Genomic DNA, 15,272 nt, shown 5'->3' on the forward strand with positions numbered 1-15,272 from the left:
GTCAGAAACAGGCACCACAATTGAAATTGCCACAGATTCCGAAAAGTGCTGAGCCTCAGTCCCGGGGAAAATATCCCTCTAAAGAATTGCCATCAAAAGTTCAGCATAAAAATCAGCCACGAACGCAACCATTAGTATTACCCAAGATTCCAACACACACTGAGGTCATACCAAAACCAAAGCCAGAAGTTACACTTCCAACTCCTTTGAAGGGAGAAAAACAAGTTACAGATACGGCTCGGCAGATTACAGCCCGGCAGATGACAGCTCAGCAGATTACAGCTCGGCAAATTACAGCTCGGCAGATTACAGCTCGGCAAATTAAAGTTCAGCAAGGCCCAGCTCAGCAGAACACAGATAAATTACAAAAGGTTGCAGTTCAAGGCCCACAAAAGGTGGATGATAAAGCCCAGACACTTGACAGGAGACAAAAAGATAAGCAGCTGAACTTTGAAGCAAAGCTTAAACAAATTCAGGAAGCTAAAAGGGTTTCCCAAGTGCAGGTGAAACAGCAGGACACACTTCAGCCAGACATAGTTCAGCCGGATATACCCCAACAGGACACAAGTCAGCTGGACATACCACAAAAGGACACAGTTCAACCGGACATACCACAAAAGGACACAATTCAGTCGGACATACCACAGCAGGACACAGTTCAGCCGGACATACCACAAAAGGCCACAGTTCAGCCGGATATGCCACAAAAGGCCACAGTTCAGCCAGACGTACCACAAAAGGCCACAGTTCAGCCGGATGTACCACAAAAGGCCACAGTTCAGTCGGACATATCACAGCAGGACACAGTCCAGTCGGACATAACACAGCAGGACACAGTTCAGCCGGACATAGCACAGCAGGACACAATTCAGCCGAACATATTACAGCAGGACACAGATCAGCAGAACACAAACCAAATAAACAAGGTTGCTGTTCAAGCCCCCAAAGAGAAGGAGGACAATAAAACCCACACACAAGACAAGACACACACAAATAAGCAGATGAACTTTGAAGCAAAACTTAGACAAATTCAGGAAGCAAAAAAGGCTTCTCAAAAGCAGGTGAATAATCATCATCGCCGATTCCTTCTGTTATTTTTGAATCGCGCCTGTCATGTTTGTCTCCGAAAGCTGCTGCAAGAGGAATACTGTGGGAACTATTCCTCTTCAAGTTTTTCCAAAGTTTGCTAACGATATATAACAACAAATCCTTTCGATATGCCATATCTGGATAAAGAGGCATGACTTTTCCATGTTTACATGATGCCTCATGAATAGCATGTATTACTATTTCATATATAATGTATAATATTGTATGCATGGGAGCCATATACGCTGACCAACAAAGAGATTCGAAGTGGAAACTCGCTGGAACCAAATGATCTTGTTCTTTCACTTTATATTTTTCAAATATGGAATTTATTTTATGGCTTTAAATAAGATGGATTTATTTTCTGGCATAAAAGCATGTAAACGCTGGTAAAGTAATACTGTACTGTACATTTCGTTGAAAAGGAAATGAATATCATGGATGTTTTGACATGAAGCATGCGTATGGATATACTATTTCTGGTGATTTTAAGAAGAGCATTCTTTTCAAGTATTTTATTATTAATATTTTTATTTTTTCATCTTTTATATTTAATTATTGTTTCCACTGTTACGACAAATACAACCCGTACGTATACAGTTTAATCAACTCTACTGGTAAAATTATAACACCTTGATACAAACTAAAATCACACATTGCTTCTTTTTTCTCTCACAATGTTGTCAATTTTATGATTTTATTTCTTTGGTACAGCCACATCTGGTTTTATTTAACATGCAATAATGTTACCTGCTCTCAATTACTACATTGTCTTTTATTATTACTGTATTTATAATACTATTATTTTCATCATTATTACTAATTATTAAAAGTTTTATTTCGATTTTCACATCTTTGCTTTGGATGGCTAACGACTTAATGATATCGTTTTGGTAACTCTCATTGGCTCATACAGTGTCAATGTTTCTTAATTTTTACTTCCTTATTCAAATTCCTTAACCACATTTCTATTTTATTGTCCTACCTTGCTGTCTTGTCTTTGACCCTTCCAGTTGGTAAACAATATAATGAATTGATTTCTTTGTTTTGTTCCTGTTTATTGTAAAAAGGCTATATATGACAAATGTTTTTTTTTTATTTACTACTATTTAGAATTGGTTTTGGAAATATATACTTGTGAAATGATGTTAATCATAGTTAGCTAGGATTAAGTATGGGTTACTTAAAGTTGAGATAGTCGAAAAGAAAGGTTGCATCTTTAATTTCAGAAAAAAAGTGGTTTTAATTGTTTTTAGATTAAGGAGTGAATGGTGTGGTACTTTCATTACATTTTTTTTTCCTTTTTGCAGCTGAGTTTATGAATTAAGAAAAGAAACTTTTAAAAAATGTTAATGGAAAAATTACAAAACGTTACAAATGAATTTCGTAACATTAAAGTTAAATAAATGGTATTTATTGAAATAGATATGGACTTGTAAAAGCCATACTGATAACTTTTTTTATTTCCAAAATTAGTTTCGACAATAATTCATATATTGATTATGACAAATCTAGAGAATTATCAATTGATTTATTTCAATTTCCATTGAAAAACATCCTCTTACATGAATATTAAATTGTTTATGAATTGAATATAGACAAACCAAATCATCACAGCAAACAAACAGAATAACTATGTTTTACAGGCGTTTCTTTCACTTGATATTATTATATCAAACTATGTATTTCGTATTGAACTCTTTTATTTTGCTTAAATGAATGATTGGAACGTTTTTCATATAATTCAACTTTTTCTATGAATATTTAATATCCTTTACAGAGTTGATTATGTAATTATTTATTTTATTGTTTTGATATTTTCTAAAAACTTGAATTAATGTAAGATATGAGAAGTGAATATCAATCATATTTATTACATATAAAGTAAGTAGAAGTTATAATGTTTGTTCATCCTACTGAGGTAGGCTTGACTAATTTGATATAATGTAGTTGAAAAAATAGTTTTTTTCATTTTATGCCAAAAATTAGGAAAAAATGCTTCGATGATTATTATCTTGTAATTGGATGTTAAAAAAGAACACTTCAAGGATTTACCCACTAAAGATTTACTAGCATACCTATTTTAGAAAAATCCTTGGTCTGAATTTGCAGTTATTCAATGAAACTTGTTTTATATTTTTTGATGTTTTGCAAGATAAGGCATAAAGAAAGTATAGAATATGATTTGTTATTATCTTGCAAGCATTTCATGAATGTATTTTTTTTTTTTAGTCATGCATTTCGGTACATATGCAAATCGTATTATACACAATATATATATATATATATATATATATATATATATATATATATATATATATATATATATTAATATATATATATATATATATATATATATATATATATGTATTTTATATATGCATGTATAATGGAATGTACATATATATATATATATATATATATATATATATATATATATATATATATATATATATATATATATATATTTGTGTAAATGTATGTATCAATGATATATAAGTGTATGCATGTGTGGGGCTGTTATTAACTATTGTATGTATGCTCTTTAGGCTATATTATCAGTTTACATCAGAGAGAGGCTGGTGTTATAATGCAACCATATCTTTAATATATATAGTTACAATGTAAGACATAACTTAAACTTTGAAAATTATTTCGTCTTACCATTTTATTGAATCTATGAAGCTTATTGTCATCAAGCTATGATTATTCCACCTTGTTTGTTTTGATATGTTTAACCTTAGAAGTAGTTTGGATTAGGAACTTTTCTAAGTTGGAACTGAAATTAAGTTTATTCAATCTTATACCTTTCAAACTATCACTCACTTTTCGTCACGTGGTCCAGACTGGGCTGGCCCCTCCGACCCAAGCCGGTACGACCCAAGCTGGTCAACCCGCCGAACCGATAAGTAAACAGAGTTCCTTCGAAGAGAAAATGCGTCAGATGAAAGGAATCCTTAAACTACCACAGCTACCCACATCCCTACCTACTTCCCTGCCTATCAAGGTGATTCTTCTCAATCTCGTGACAGTTTAAAAGTCCTGATTTCATGAAGTGTGCTTTCTTGAGGTCGTTTTTCTGTCTTTGAATATTCTCGTATCCGAGGCTGGAAAGACTGCCAAGGGCACCAAATGAATTGGAATTCATGGGCTTACTAGTCATGATTTTGCTAACTTAAGTCAGTGAAGTTTTCCCGTTCCATGGAATACTGCATGTGAGCAGATCAGATCTTTTTTTCTTATTTTACTAAAGATGGACATATTTGAAGAAGTATAGTCCCCCCCAGAAGAATGCAAAGCTTCTTTTAAGATTGGAATCTTTTCTTAGATACCTGATTTAAAGAGGCCATCGATGCCAAAGCCTCAAGTCAAGGTAAATGAGCCGTCCAGACAACCTGCTCCTGCTCCTTCTGCTGCTGCTCCTCCTCAGGAGCACCTGGCCGAGAAGACCGAACAACACCACCACCCACCTGAGGAGAAGGTGAAGTGTTGGCGTAGTTCGATACTTATCACTCTCCATTTACAATTTTCGATTTTACAGTATGATCTGCATGCGTCTACCCAGCGTTTTACAAATCAACCTGCATTGATTTTGCGACTTAAAATGACTAAGAACGTCAAGCCTAGATTGGACCGTCGGTCTCTGCTCATTTCTGCGAGAGAGGACATTGGTTGGCACGCGGATATTAAGTTGATTTTTGCCTTCATATTTAGACTTTAACGTTTTAAATCTAACTCGAAATTTCTATATTTTATAAATCCATGTTTTAAATCTTACTGAACTTCAAATTGATACCTATTTGGTTTTCATTTGTTTGTGCTCGTATACTGAATTGATATTTGTCCCAAAATGTTTTAAATCTAACTGGGAATCTTAGTTTATACTTTGAGGTTTTAAATCTAACTGAATTTTGAATCGATGCCTATTTTGCTTTCATTACTAAAAGCACAATGTCCTCTTGCATGTGGAGATTAGTAGAAACGTGCTTTTTACAGTACTTACAAGAGCGCCAAATACATTTAAGATTTGATGAGCAGGGCTAGAAGTAGATGGCACAAACACACTTAGCTTTTACATAGGAGTATCAAAATGGCTTTGAAGTTTGGGCATTATTAGGTTAGAAGTAGAAAATAGCAATACGCAGCGTTGTTAAGATGGCTTTTGGGTTTTATCATCATTTAAAGATTTAAAAAAAAAACTTTATGATGTTAAAGCTAGCTGGCAAGTATGATAGACTGCATAAGTAATATGCTGGAGGATTTGGTATACCATTGTTATTTTGCAGACATATAGTAATCATCTTCAGAGTAATTACTTAGGAACAATGTAATTTAAGTTTTCCTTTTTATGATATATGTAATTCATTAGAGCCAGATGTGTCAAGTAGATTGTAAAGTGCATTAAAGTATGCAGACCAAAGAATAAAGAACAGAAAAGTAGACTCTGCTGTATTGAATAATTTTGCTAGTACTTGAGCCTGCAAAAGGATTTTAGAAGTAATATATTCAAAGTTAAATGAAAGTTGTAATTTAGTGTTAGAATTATAATTGGAAAATTCAGAGAAAGATCATTCTTACATAACTTTGAAAGTACTTTGTTCAGTAATTACATAGAAGAAAGAGCTAAATTGTGTCATGTAGTGCTACCCTTAGATCAGTATGTACATAAGTAAAGCATAACTCAAATATAAAACAGACATTAAATTTTAGAATTGGGTGAGTAAATAGTAATGTTATATATGTCGAGTCATGTTACGGTGTTTTAAAGTATTTTTGATAACAATACGAGGTTTTAATTTACCTCTTGCAAAATTTGTCCATTTAGGTACTATACACTTTCCAAGATACATTTAATGTTTTGAGCCAAGCATATTATCTAGATCATTTTTGGACTGAATGGCAATCATTGAAGATCTATCTGAAACATGTTCCACATTTGATTTATTTTTCTAGTTTATTATGGGTTAAATTATAGTTATTTAGGGTGCATTTAAAGAATCATGGGATGGGTGGTGAATATAGATTTCTCAAATAGAAAATGATGAGTTTAGAGCCTGATAATGCCAATTGTTCAACATTATTACTGCCCTAAACAATATTGATCAATCCTTTGATGTTTACCGGGAAAATACTGTATATTGGCGAATTAATTGCGACAATATTAGATATTACTTCCTTAATATACGATAACAAATGGCTAATGCTGCATTATCTTCACGAAGTATTCCTTAAGGCAAGCCTGGTATCATTTCAGATAAGGAAAGTATAGCTAAAGCACTTATTAAATAAATGTAGAGAGCCAGTACTGAAAAGTTAATACTTTTAGGAATGCATCGTGTGCTTGTTCAGTTAGGATTTTACTCGAGCACGTGTTATTTTAGGCTAAAACAAAAGCTTATCAGATAGTTGCAATAGTCTACCATACCTCAAGCACAAGCCCTGCTCATTTTTACAAAGCAAACTTGCTCTTCCTCATTTCTTTTTCATTGGCTCCTTACAGAGCGACGAATTTAGCCAATAGCCCACCAACACTATAAAGTGGTGTTGCTCATTTTTTATCGAATCCTGTTTTACAGTTAGAGAAATTGTCAAGAGATGTAGTCCAGCAGTGCATAGTTTGTTTTAGCTCCTGGAAATACACGAGTCTGCTGTATCTATAAAAGCATGGTTTAATAACTTAAGTTGAAATGACTGCATAGCTTTGAAATTAATCTGGACATGACTCATAAGGGATTCCATGAGTCTGTAGGGCTTATATTGATATGTAGGCGAATAGTCCTTTTGAAATACTGTTCTTGTACACGATGGATTATAGGTCTCACAGCAAGACCAGCTTGGACCACAAGCAACGGCGGATGGCGCCAAGAAGGCCAGTTTCGAGGAAAAGATGAAAATCATGCAGAAAGCGAATGCAGAGGTGAAGATTACGTTTACGAGAATGGATTTTGAGATTCAATGCTACCATTTTCTTATTATAAAACAGCACAGTTATGAAACACTTATGTTGAATAATATATATGCATATAAGTGCAGTTTTCCAATTTGACTGGAGTATATACATGTTCACACTTACTGATAGGCATTTGAATATATATAAAAATATATGTTTACATATATATAAACTCATATATATATTTATATATATATATATATATATATATATATATATATATATATATATATATATGTATGTATGTGTATATATATAATGTTTGTTTATATATATAAATACATAATCTATATATATACAGTATATATATGTATAAATATATATATGTATATATACATGAGTGCATAAGATTAATTATGTTATTTGTGTGTTTATACACATAATTACCATATATTAATTATGCATCACTGTTGATCACGAATATGTACACACTGCATGGATTTGTATACTCTTCATGTAAATACTACACTGTATAATCCTGTTACTGTGTGCAATTACATATTCATGTCATGTAAATGTAAGAGTGTTGACATGCATGTATACATATACACGTCATACATGCTTACATTTTTTTTAGGATACTTTATATGTGAATATGCATAACGTATTTCATGAAATTGGAAACAATTGCGTCCTTAATTGCATATATACATTTTCATCTGCATGTAATATTTTCTTATAAAGAAAATACGAAATATAAATACCTACTTTATGATGAATTTTTTTCATCTTTTCACAAAGGGAACATTGAAATAATACCTTTAATTGAAAAACTTTTATGAGACTTGATTTCATCACATTAATCTATTTTTATTTTACTTCTATTGCACCTGTTTTGCCACAAAGAGAATATATTACAATTTTCACTTCAGGTAGTTTAAGAGGATTTACATGTTCATATATATATATGTATATATATATATATATATATATATATATATATATATATATATATATATATATATACATATATATATATATATATACATATTTATACATATATATATATATATACATATTTATACATATATATATATATATATATATATATATATATATATATATATATATATATATATATATATATATATATTTATATATGCGTTTGTTTTGATAATTTTTATGCATGCATATGATACGACTGATTACGATTTAACTACAGTGAGTGTGTGTGTGTGTGTGTGTGTGTGTGTGTGTATGTATGTATGTTATGACAGGCATGGTGTTTTATATTGTATTTGATTTTATATTGAATTGTTTAAGATATATACAATATATATATATATATTATATATACACATGAATATATTTATATATGTTATATATGAGATATATATGTATATATATATGTATATATATATGTATATATATATATATATATATATATATATATATATATATATATATGTGTGTGTGTGTGTGTGTACATGGTGAAATGCTAGCAAGTAAAGAAAAAATTAACAGTAGCTATTCAACAAAATTTGCATTGGTATTAGCACAAGAGCTAGGTGGAATAGTTCTTAAACAAGAGCAAGGAAAACTATCAGAAAACTCCCAAAACCCTAATAAAGAAAAGATTGTAAATAAGGGGAAAATAGAATTAGAAGAACTATCCAAAACAACAACAAAATTAGAAATTCAAGGCTTTCCTAAACACAGACTGTATTAGAAGAAACATTAAAGAGAAGAAGCGGCAAATTGATGAAAAGAAGACTTGGAACAGGGTGCCAACAAATATTCGTTTTATAGGATGAAAATAGAAATATTACCAACAGAAAGAGATGGAGTGATAAAATTTGCAGTGGATTTCTATACAATGCCATACAATACTGATGTAAGAAATAACTTTGCCAATGGCAGTAATGAAACACCTGAGACGGTACTGAAATTAACAGTAGAAGTAAATAAAACATTATAAGACATGAAAATTGACCAAGCAGCAGATAATAATGGCTTAACAATTGATTTAAGATATGTCTGCAAAAATGCTGTCTACCTACAGCTTGGATAAACTTATTCTAATTTACAAAAAAGGGAGACACAAAAGACCTGAAAAATTATCGACCATCAAGTTTACTCTCTGTAATTTAAAAGATATTTACAAAGACCATCCTAAGCCAAATAAAAAGACAGCGAGACTACAATCAACCAAGAGACCAGGCAAGCTTTAGAAGTGGTTATTCAATAACCGACCCTATCCATGTAATTAACCATCTAAGGGAAAAATCGATAGAGAGAGACAGACCACTATGTATGGCATTATAGACTACGAGAAAGCTTTTAATTCTGGCAAAACTTCTTCAGTAATGAAAGCCCTCAATGTCAAGGAATAGATGAATCTAGAATGCTTTAAGATATGTATATGGAAAGCACATAAATCCTAAGACTACATACAGTAAGAAAATTCTAATTGAGAAAGAGTTAAACAGGGTGACCCCGTCTTTCCTAAATTATTACAGCATGCCTAGAAGTTTTTAAGAAATTAGATTAGAAAGGAATGCCTTAACAACTTGAGATTTGCAGATGACATAGTTCTATTAAGTGAAACATGGAAGGAATTGCAAAAGATTATAGAATATTTTAATAGAGAGAGAGAGAGAGAGAGAGAGAGAGAGAGCAGGAATGTAGGACTGAAAATTAGTGAAACTAAGATACTGTTCAATGGAAAGGCAGAGACAAGATGGTCCTACTAGTATCAACTTATGGATCAGAAACTTGGAGCCTTACTAAAACCTTAGAACTTGAACAACTCGAAGAACAATGGAAAGAAGGATGGTGAAAATAACACAGAGACAAAAAAGAGCAGGATGGAGATTATAGCAAACTAGAGTGGTGGATATTCTAACATGTAAGAAAAATAAATGGACAGGGCCAAGACATATCATGAGAATGGTAGGTAACAGATGGACAAGAAGAATAACCGAATGGGTCCCTAGAGATGGAAAAAGAAGCAGGGGAAGGAAGAGAAGACGATGGGTTGACACTGATACTGTTCTTATTCAAGACAGTGACAAGAAATGGCAAAGACTGACAAGAGATTTTGTAAGTTAGTGTTAGAGGTGAAAGTTGCTAGTAAATGTGAATATGATAAAAGTAATAAGAGACAATTGAAACTAAGAGCATTGAGTACAGAATTTTATTCTTGTATTAATGTTTTCGAGTATAGCTGATGATCTCAAGATGAAAAAATTGTCACAGAATATAGGAAAATAAGAGGAGTATTATGAAAAAATATTAGAAAAATAGTTTAAGACAGTTTTCAATGGGAAATCTAAGGTGGGAAGAATGATAGGAATTATGAAGTAAGGGTGAATGTATGAAAGAGTAGAAGACAGAGGTGAGCTGCAGTGATGGCAGTAAGGGATATGTGATGTGCAGACGTTTAAAAGTAGGAGTGGTGTGACGCATGTTTTTGAAATCCACTATTTCACTCGTATCAAGCAAATATGTATGCATTGATACTTTCATAATTATTTGGACTCCAGTTTTTAAATTTGAATCCTCTTAAGCGACAACTTTTTCTATTTGCTTGTTTTTATTTTTCTGCATTTATAAAGATTGTTTATGTTGTCTTCACTGTGTACAAATTGTAGTATCTAGTTTTTCTCTCTCCTTTATTTACAAAATCTAAAGTTAGTAGAGTTGTTACACTTTTCCATCTATTTTGTATTACTTTTTTCCGCAAATCAAATCTCTCCCTTCAACTGTCACTTTCCTTCCCACGTGTAATAGGCACAGGATCAGCTGCAACATGAAAAACCCCCTCAACAGACACCACAACAAATACCACAGGAACAGCAACAGGTACAGGCGAAAGATTCTCAAAGACCTGAGGATGCATCTCTCCAAGCAGTACCTCCTCAGGATAAAGAGACCAAAACAGATGCTCCGACCTCTGTCACTTCGGTGGCAGGTGGCTCAACAGCAACACCCACACCACCCACTTCCTCCACAGCCCCTACTGTTCCTTCAACCGCCACAGGACCGGCAGCTGTCCCAACTCTTGGGGGCACTGCAGTTTCTGTGGATGGAAGCACCATCCCTCCTCCTACCCAAAGCACCCTTCCTACTATCCCTGAGGTGACTGTTGAGACTGAGCAACGTTGCGCAGATGGAGGAGTAACAGCTTTGGAGGTGATCATCGTGATATGCCTAGACTGATGATGAATTTATATTACTGGCAGCCCCCCTTGCTCAATGTTGGCGCTAGCTGTGGAAACCGTTCATGAAACTGTACATTAGTTTGGCTGCTTGCTCCTTTTATCTTGCTGTTTGATGTCGACGTGTACAAACAGTGTCGTTTCTGTATACATATATCTTTTTTAGAGATTTATTTACTGCTTCTTTGATGATTACAAGTTGCAAGCCTTGTGAATTATTTATATAGAAAGCCAGAGACAAGCAGCAGTTTCTTACAATGCCTACTCATAGCAGCATTGGCATGAATATTTATTTTTATTAGTACTTACATAAGATTATCTAGTGCATTTGATTGACTACTTGCTAGAGAGGTTGTATCCCAATAGAAGAGGAAACTTCCCCTTAACTGCATAAGTTGAATAGTTGAAACAAGGTTTACCAAACGATTCTTATGAAATTATGAATCCCAATGACCTTAAATATGACCGAATCCTTCTATCCCCAATACCACTTTTATTTATATCCTGCTTTTTTTGTTTGGATTCAATTATACATTTTGAAGACCTTTTTTTAAAGCTTTTTATTTTTGCTATGTACTTTAATATGGCTAGCAAAATAGAAGGAAACCCTTCTTTAATTATTTTTCATTTACTAAAGATTTTAGTTTTCATGTTTTTTCTTACATACACATTCTTCTGTTTTTTGCCAAGTGAATGATGAAACATCAGAATCATTAGTGCATAAGCATGATAGGTGACAGCCTTAATGAATCCTGTCACCTACTCCCACAGATATCCTCCGGGACCCAACCCCCAGATTCGGTGCCTAAAGAAACCCAAGATAGGCCAGAGGTGAATATGGCACAACTGTGAAGCTTTTAGACACTCTTTCTAGAGAAGTTCAGCGCACGCCTAGTATGAAGTTCTCATGACGAAAATGTTCCCGAGACAAGTTCATCCACTTTTGTCTTTTTAAAAATTTGTGTCATAGGTTTCTATTCAGTTTATAAAGGTTGACTGAACTTCTCTAGGATCCGACATATCAGCTGATCTCTAAGAACAGAGACTGTCCTGATCTCTTAGAACACAGACTGTCCTTAGCTTGTGATTAGTGAGTTACCTCGGTAACTCTTCTACTAAACTCTTTTAATTGGTTCTCTTGTACAGTACTTATATTTTTATTGTGTATTATTCGCCTTGTGTCAATTCATCAGAAAATTAAGTTCTACAACAGTAAAGTTAAAGGCGTTTGTGGAAATTACTACGCTTCTAGGAAAATCAGTCTAAAATATCTCCAAGTTACTTATATAGTATTTTTAAAGTGGCTAGATTTATTCTTCATTGGGTCAGTTTCTTATATTTTCATGTAATATAAACAGATAGCTCCAAACAAAATTTAATTCTAAAATTGCTAAACTTCCATAACTCGAGTTCAAATTTGGATTCCATAAAACTAAAGATGGTGCGACATTGGCTTCGATATGTTGAATTAGATTACGAACAACGTAAAGATATACAATATAGCATTTCATACCAAGACAGCAGAACACAAGGCTATAACATTTGCAGTCTAATTAAGAAACATTGCTGTCAGAGATTGAGAAACTGTCAGATTCAGATCAGGCTGATATGTTGTACGAAATGATTAGAAAAAAAAATAAGTTGTAATGGAGCATATTCAACAGGCTATGAAAATAAGCACTGGTTGCATTGTTTCCATGCCAAGTGTGAATGTGTGTCCATTGTACTCTGTCGAAGCATGAACTACTTCATTTAATCCTGTTAAAGGAAATTTCTTAAATATTTATCTGCATGAAATGAAACATTTGATAAATGATGACTTTAGAAAATATGCTAACATGGATTTTACAAGATAATAAGATCTGAAATTTGGTTTATCAGTTCCCTCTGTCCTGAAATTCGAATATTTTCTTTTCTTTGTGTAATTCCTAGGGGCAGGGGGAGATCCCTCAACAACCAACTGCTGAAAAGCCGGAAGTGGTAGAGGAAAAGGTGATTTCTTTTGACCATTTAGGAAATTTATGAACTTAACCCTCTATGATTTGTAGGTAGAGGATAATGGCCATTCAATTATAGTTTTGTTGACAAAAATACCAGATTGTCAGTTTGCTTCATCCCTCTTACTTGAGACACTTTGGAGGGTGTGCTATATCCCCATTGGAATGAAGAGGACACGAGATAAGAAGTTCCTTCTTAGAGTAGTCTCAGTTGGAGTAGGGACTTGAGTGTCCCGAGGTCTCCTGACGAAGGATCTTTCTTATCTGAAGTGGCCTTTCCTGTGGCAATGTAGTTCGCCCTGCATAAAGGATTTTATGTAGAACTCCATTATGTACTGCGTATTTTTAGAAAGAGCCTTTATGAGTATCCTGAGGGATACTTAGTTACAGTATATTAGCAATTAACAGTCTAATATTACTTAGTGCCAGCCTGCGGAGATAATGAATAGCAGTTTGTTATTCAAAGCATTACTTTGTAAAAGCTATTGATTTCCATTTTGAATGCAGCAAATTCTTTTATTCTTATATCTTTCCCTTCCAGTTTTCTTCATTCGCCTCAACATATTACGTAGATTTAAGGAATAGAAATTTATCATTTAGATATACTGTGATGATCATCAGCCACATCTCTCCTTACTAGAGTGTGGCTCTTTGCATGTCTTTTGTAGCTGCTTCTATCAATGCATAGCCATGTGGGGCGCATGATGCTCGTGTGTGTTCTGCGCTGAGTGGCACTTGACGTGTCTGCGAGTCCAAAAATCCCCTATGTTGACCCCCGTTTCTTAATTTCTGACCTGCTTTAACTCAACTTTGAACTCTTTTTCACTGAATTCATCTAAAAACGACACACTAGAATAAATATAGATACATACCTATATAGGGGTATACTGTATATATATATATATATATATATATATATATATATATATATATATATATATATATATTTATTTATTCATATGCATATATATGTATATATATATTCATATGCATATATATGTATATACAGTATATATTTATATGCATATATATATGTATATATATATATATATTTATATGTATATATATATATATATATATATATATATATATATATATATATATATATATATATATATATATATATATTGTGGTATAAGTATGTAAGTATATTTTTATACTGCCCATATGTGTATTCCCTATAAATCATATAAAATGTTGTAGAATTAAATGTGTACTTTTCAATTTGTGATTATTGGGTATGGCTTGTTTACATGTTGGCCTTGTTGTATCACAATGTTGTGTTCTCTCTCTCTCTGCTGACCCAGGTGCTGAACGATGCGTCTAGAGCAGCCACTGCACCAACGACAGATCATCTTGAGCCTCCAAAGGTGAAAAAAAAATGTGTTCTCATATTTTTCCTTCCAGTCTTAAACGTTTTTAATTATTTTTTGCAACTTTTATAGTTGGAGTTACAGGTAATTAGTTTACAGTAGCGCGCACAACTGTTGCGAATGCATATTTGCAACTGGTAGTGTATCAAAAGAGAAAAAAAAGAGGCAAATGTGTCTATTTTCGATTGTGTTTTTTTACAGCATGGTAGCTTGAATGCAACTTTGTTGCTGAGATGTAGCTTGGCACATCGAGTTGATCTTGTGTATTATTGTCTGTGCATCTGGGTAACTCAGGTGCATCTTGGTACTGATTTATTAATAACACAAATGTACTTATTTTTGTGTGTGTGTGTTTTTTTAGCGCGGATGCATCATATAGTCTAGAAAGAACTTAGTGACTTGGGTTCAGCTGAGAAGCTTTAAATGCATTTTGTCTACATCAATGTATTTGGATAGCCCCTGTACATGTGGTAGCCTATGTTTATATATTATAAGTATTCTTTAATGTCACAGACGCAGGCCTCTAACCTGATGCATTTTTATACTGTTGATGTATCCATGATGTGCGATTTTACGTTTAGATTTTATATTTCTTTTCTAAATAGAACTAATTCAGTAAGATTTCTTAACCGTTCTGTAACCTCCTAATTGCTAATTAATTGTACATACCTTGGATACATCAAGTGTGCTTAAATCTATATTG

The 15,272-nt window shown here is 33.0% G+C and overlaps 1 protein-coding gene across 1 annotated transcript in view; it reads left to right on the forward strand.

Annotated features, from left to right (window-relative positions):
* LOC137644624 (serine-rich adhesin for platelets-like) overlaps window positions 1-15,272 on the forward strand; it is a 739,321-nt gene that overhangs the window by 706,941 nt on the left and 17,108 nt on the right. Inside the window, exons 21-27 of the mRNA XM_068377577.1 lie at window positions 3,935-4,096; window positions 4,418-4,570; window positions 6,905-7,006; window positions 10,772-11,182; window positions 11,971-12,030; window positions 13,132-13,191; window positions 14,504-14,566. Coding sequence (XP_068233678.1) covers window positions 3,935-4,096; window positions 4,418-4,570; window positions 6,905-7,006; window positions 10,772-11,182; window positions 11,971-12,030; window positions 13,132-13,191; window positions 14,504-14,566 — 1,011 coding nt within the window. The remainder of the gene's footprint in view (window positions 1-3,934; window positions 4,097-4,417; window positions 4,571-6,904; window positions 7,007-10,771; window positions 11,183-11,970; window positions 12,031-13,131; window positions 13,192-14,503; window positions 14,567-15,272) is intronic.

This window comes from Palaemon carinicauda, chromosome 7 (genome assembly GCF_036898095.1).
Source record: "Palaemon carinicauda isolate YSFRI2023 chromosome 7, ASM3689809v2, whole genome shotgun sequence".
In the NCBI taxonomy this organism is placed as follows: domain Eukaryota; kingdom Metazoa; phylum Arthropoda; class Malacostraca; order Decapoda; family Palaemonidae; genus Palaemon; species Palaemon carinicauda.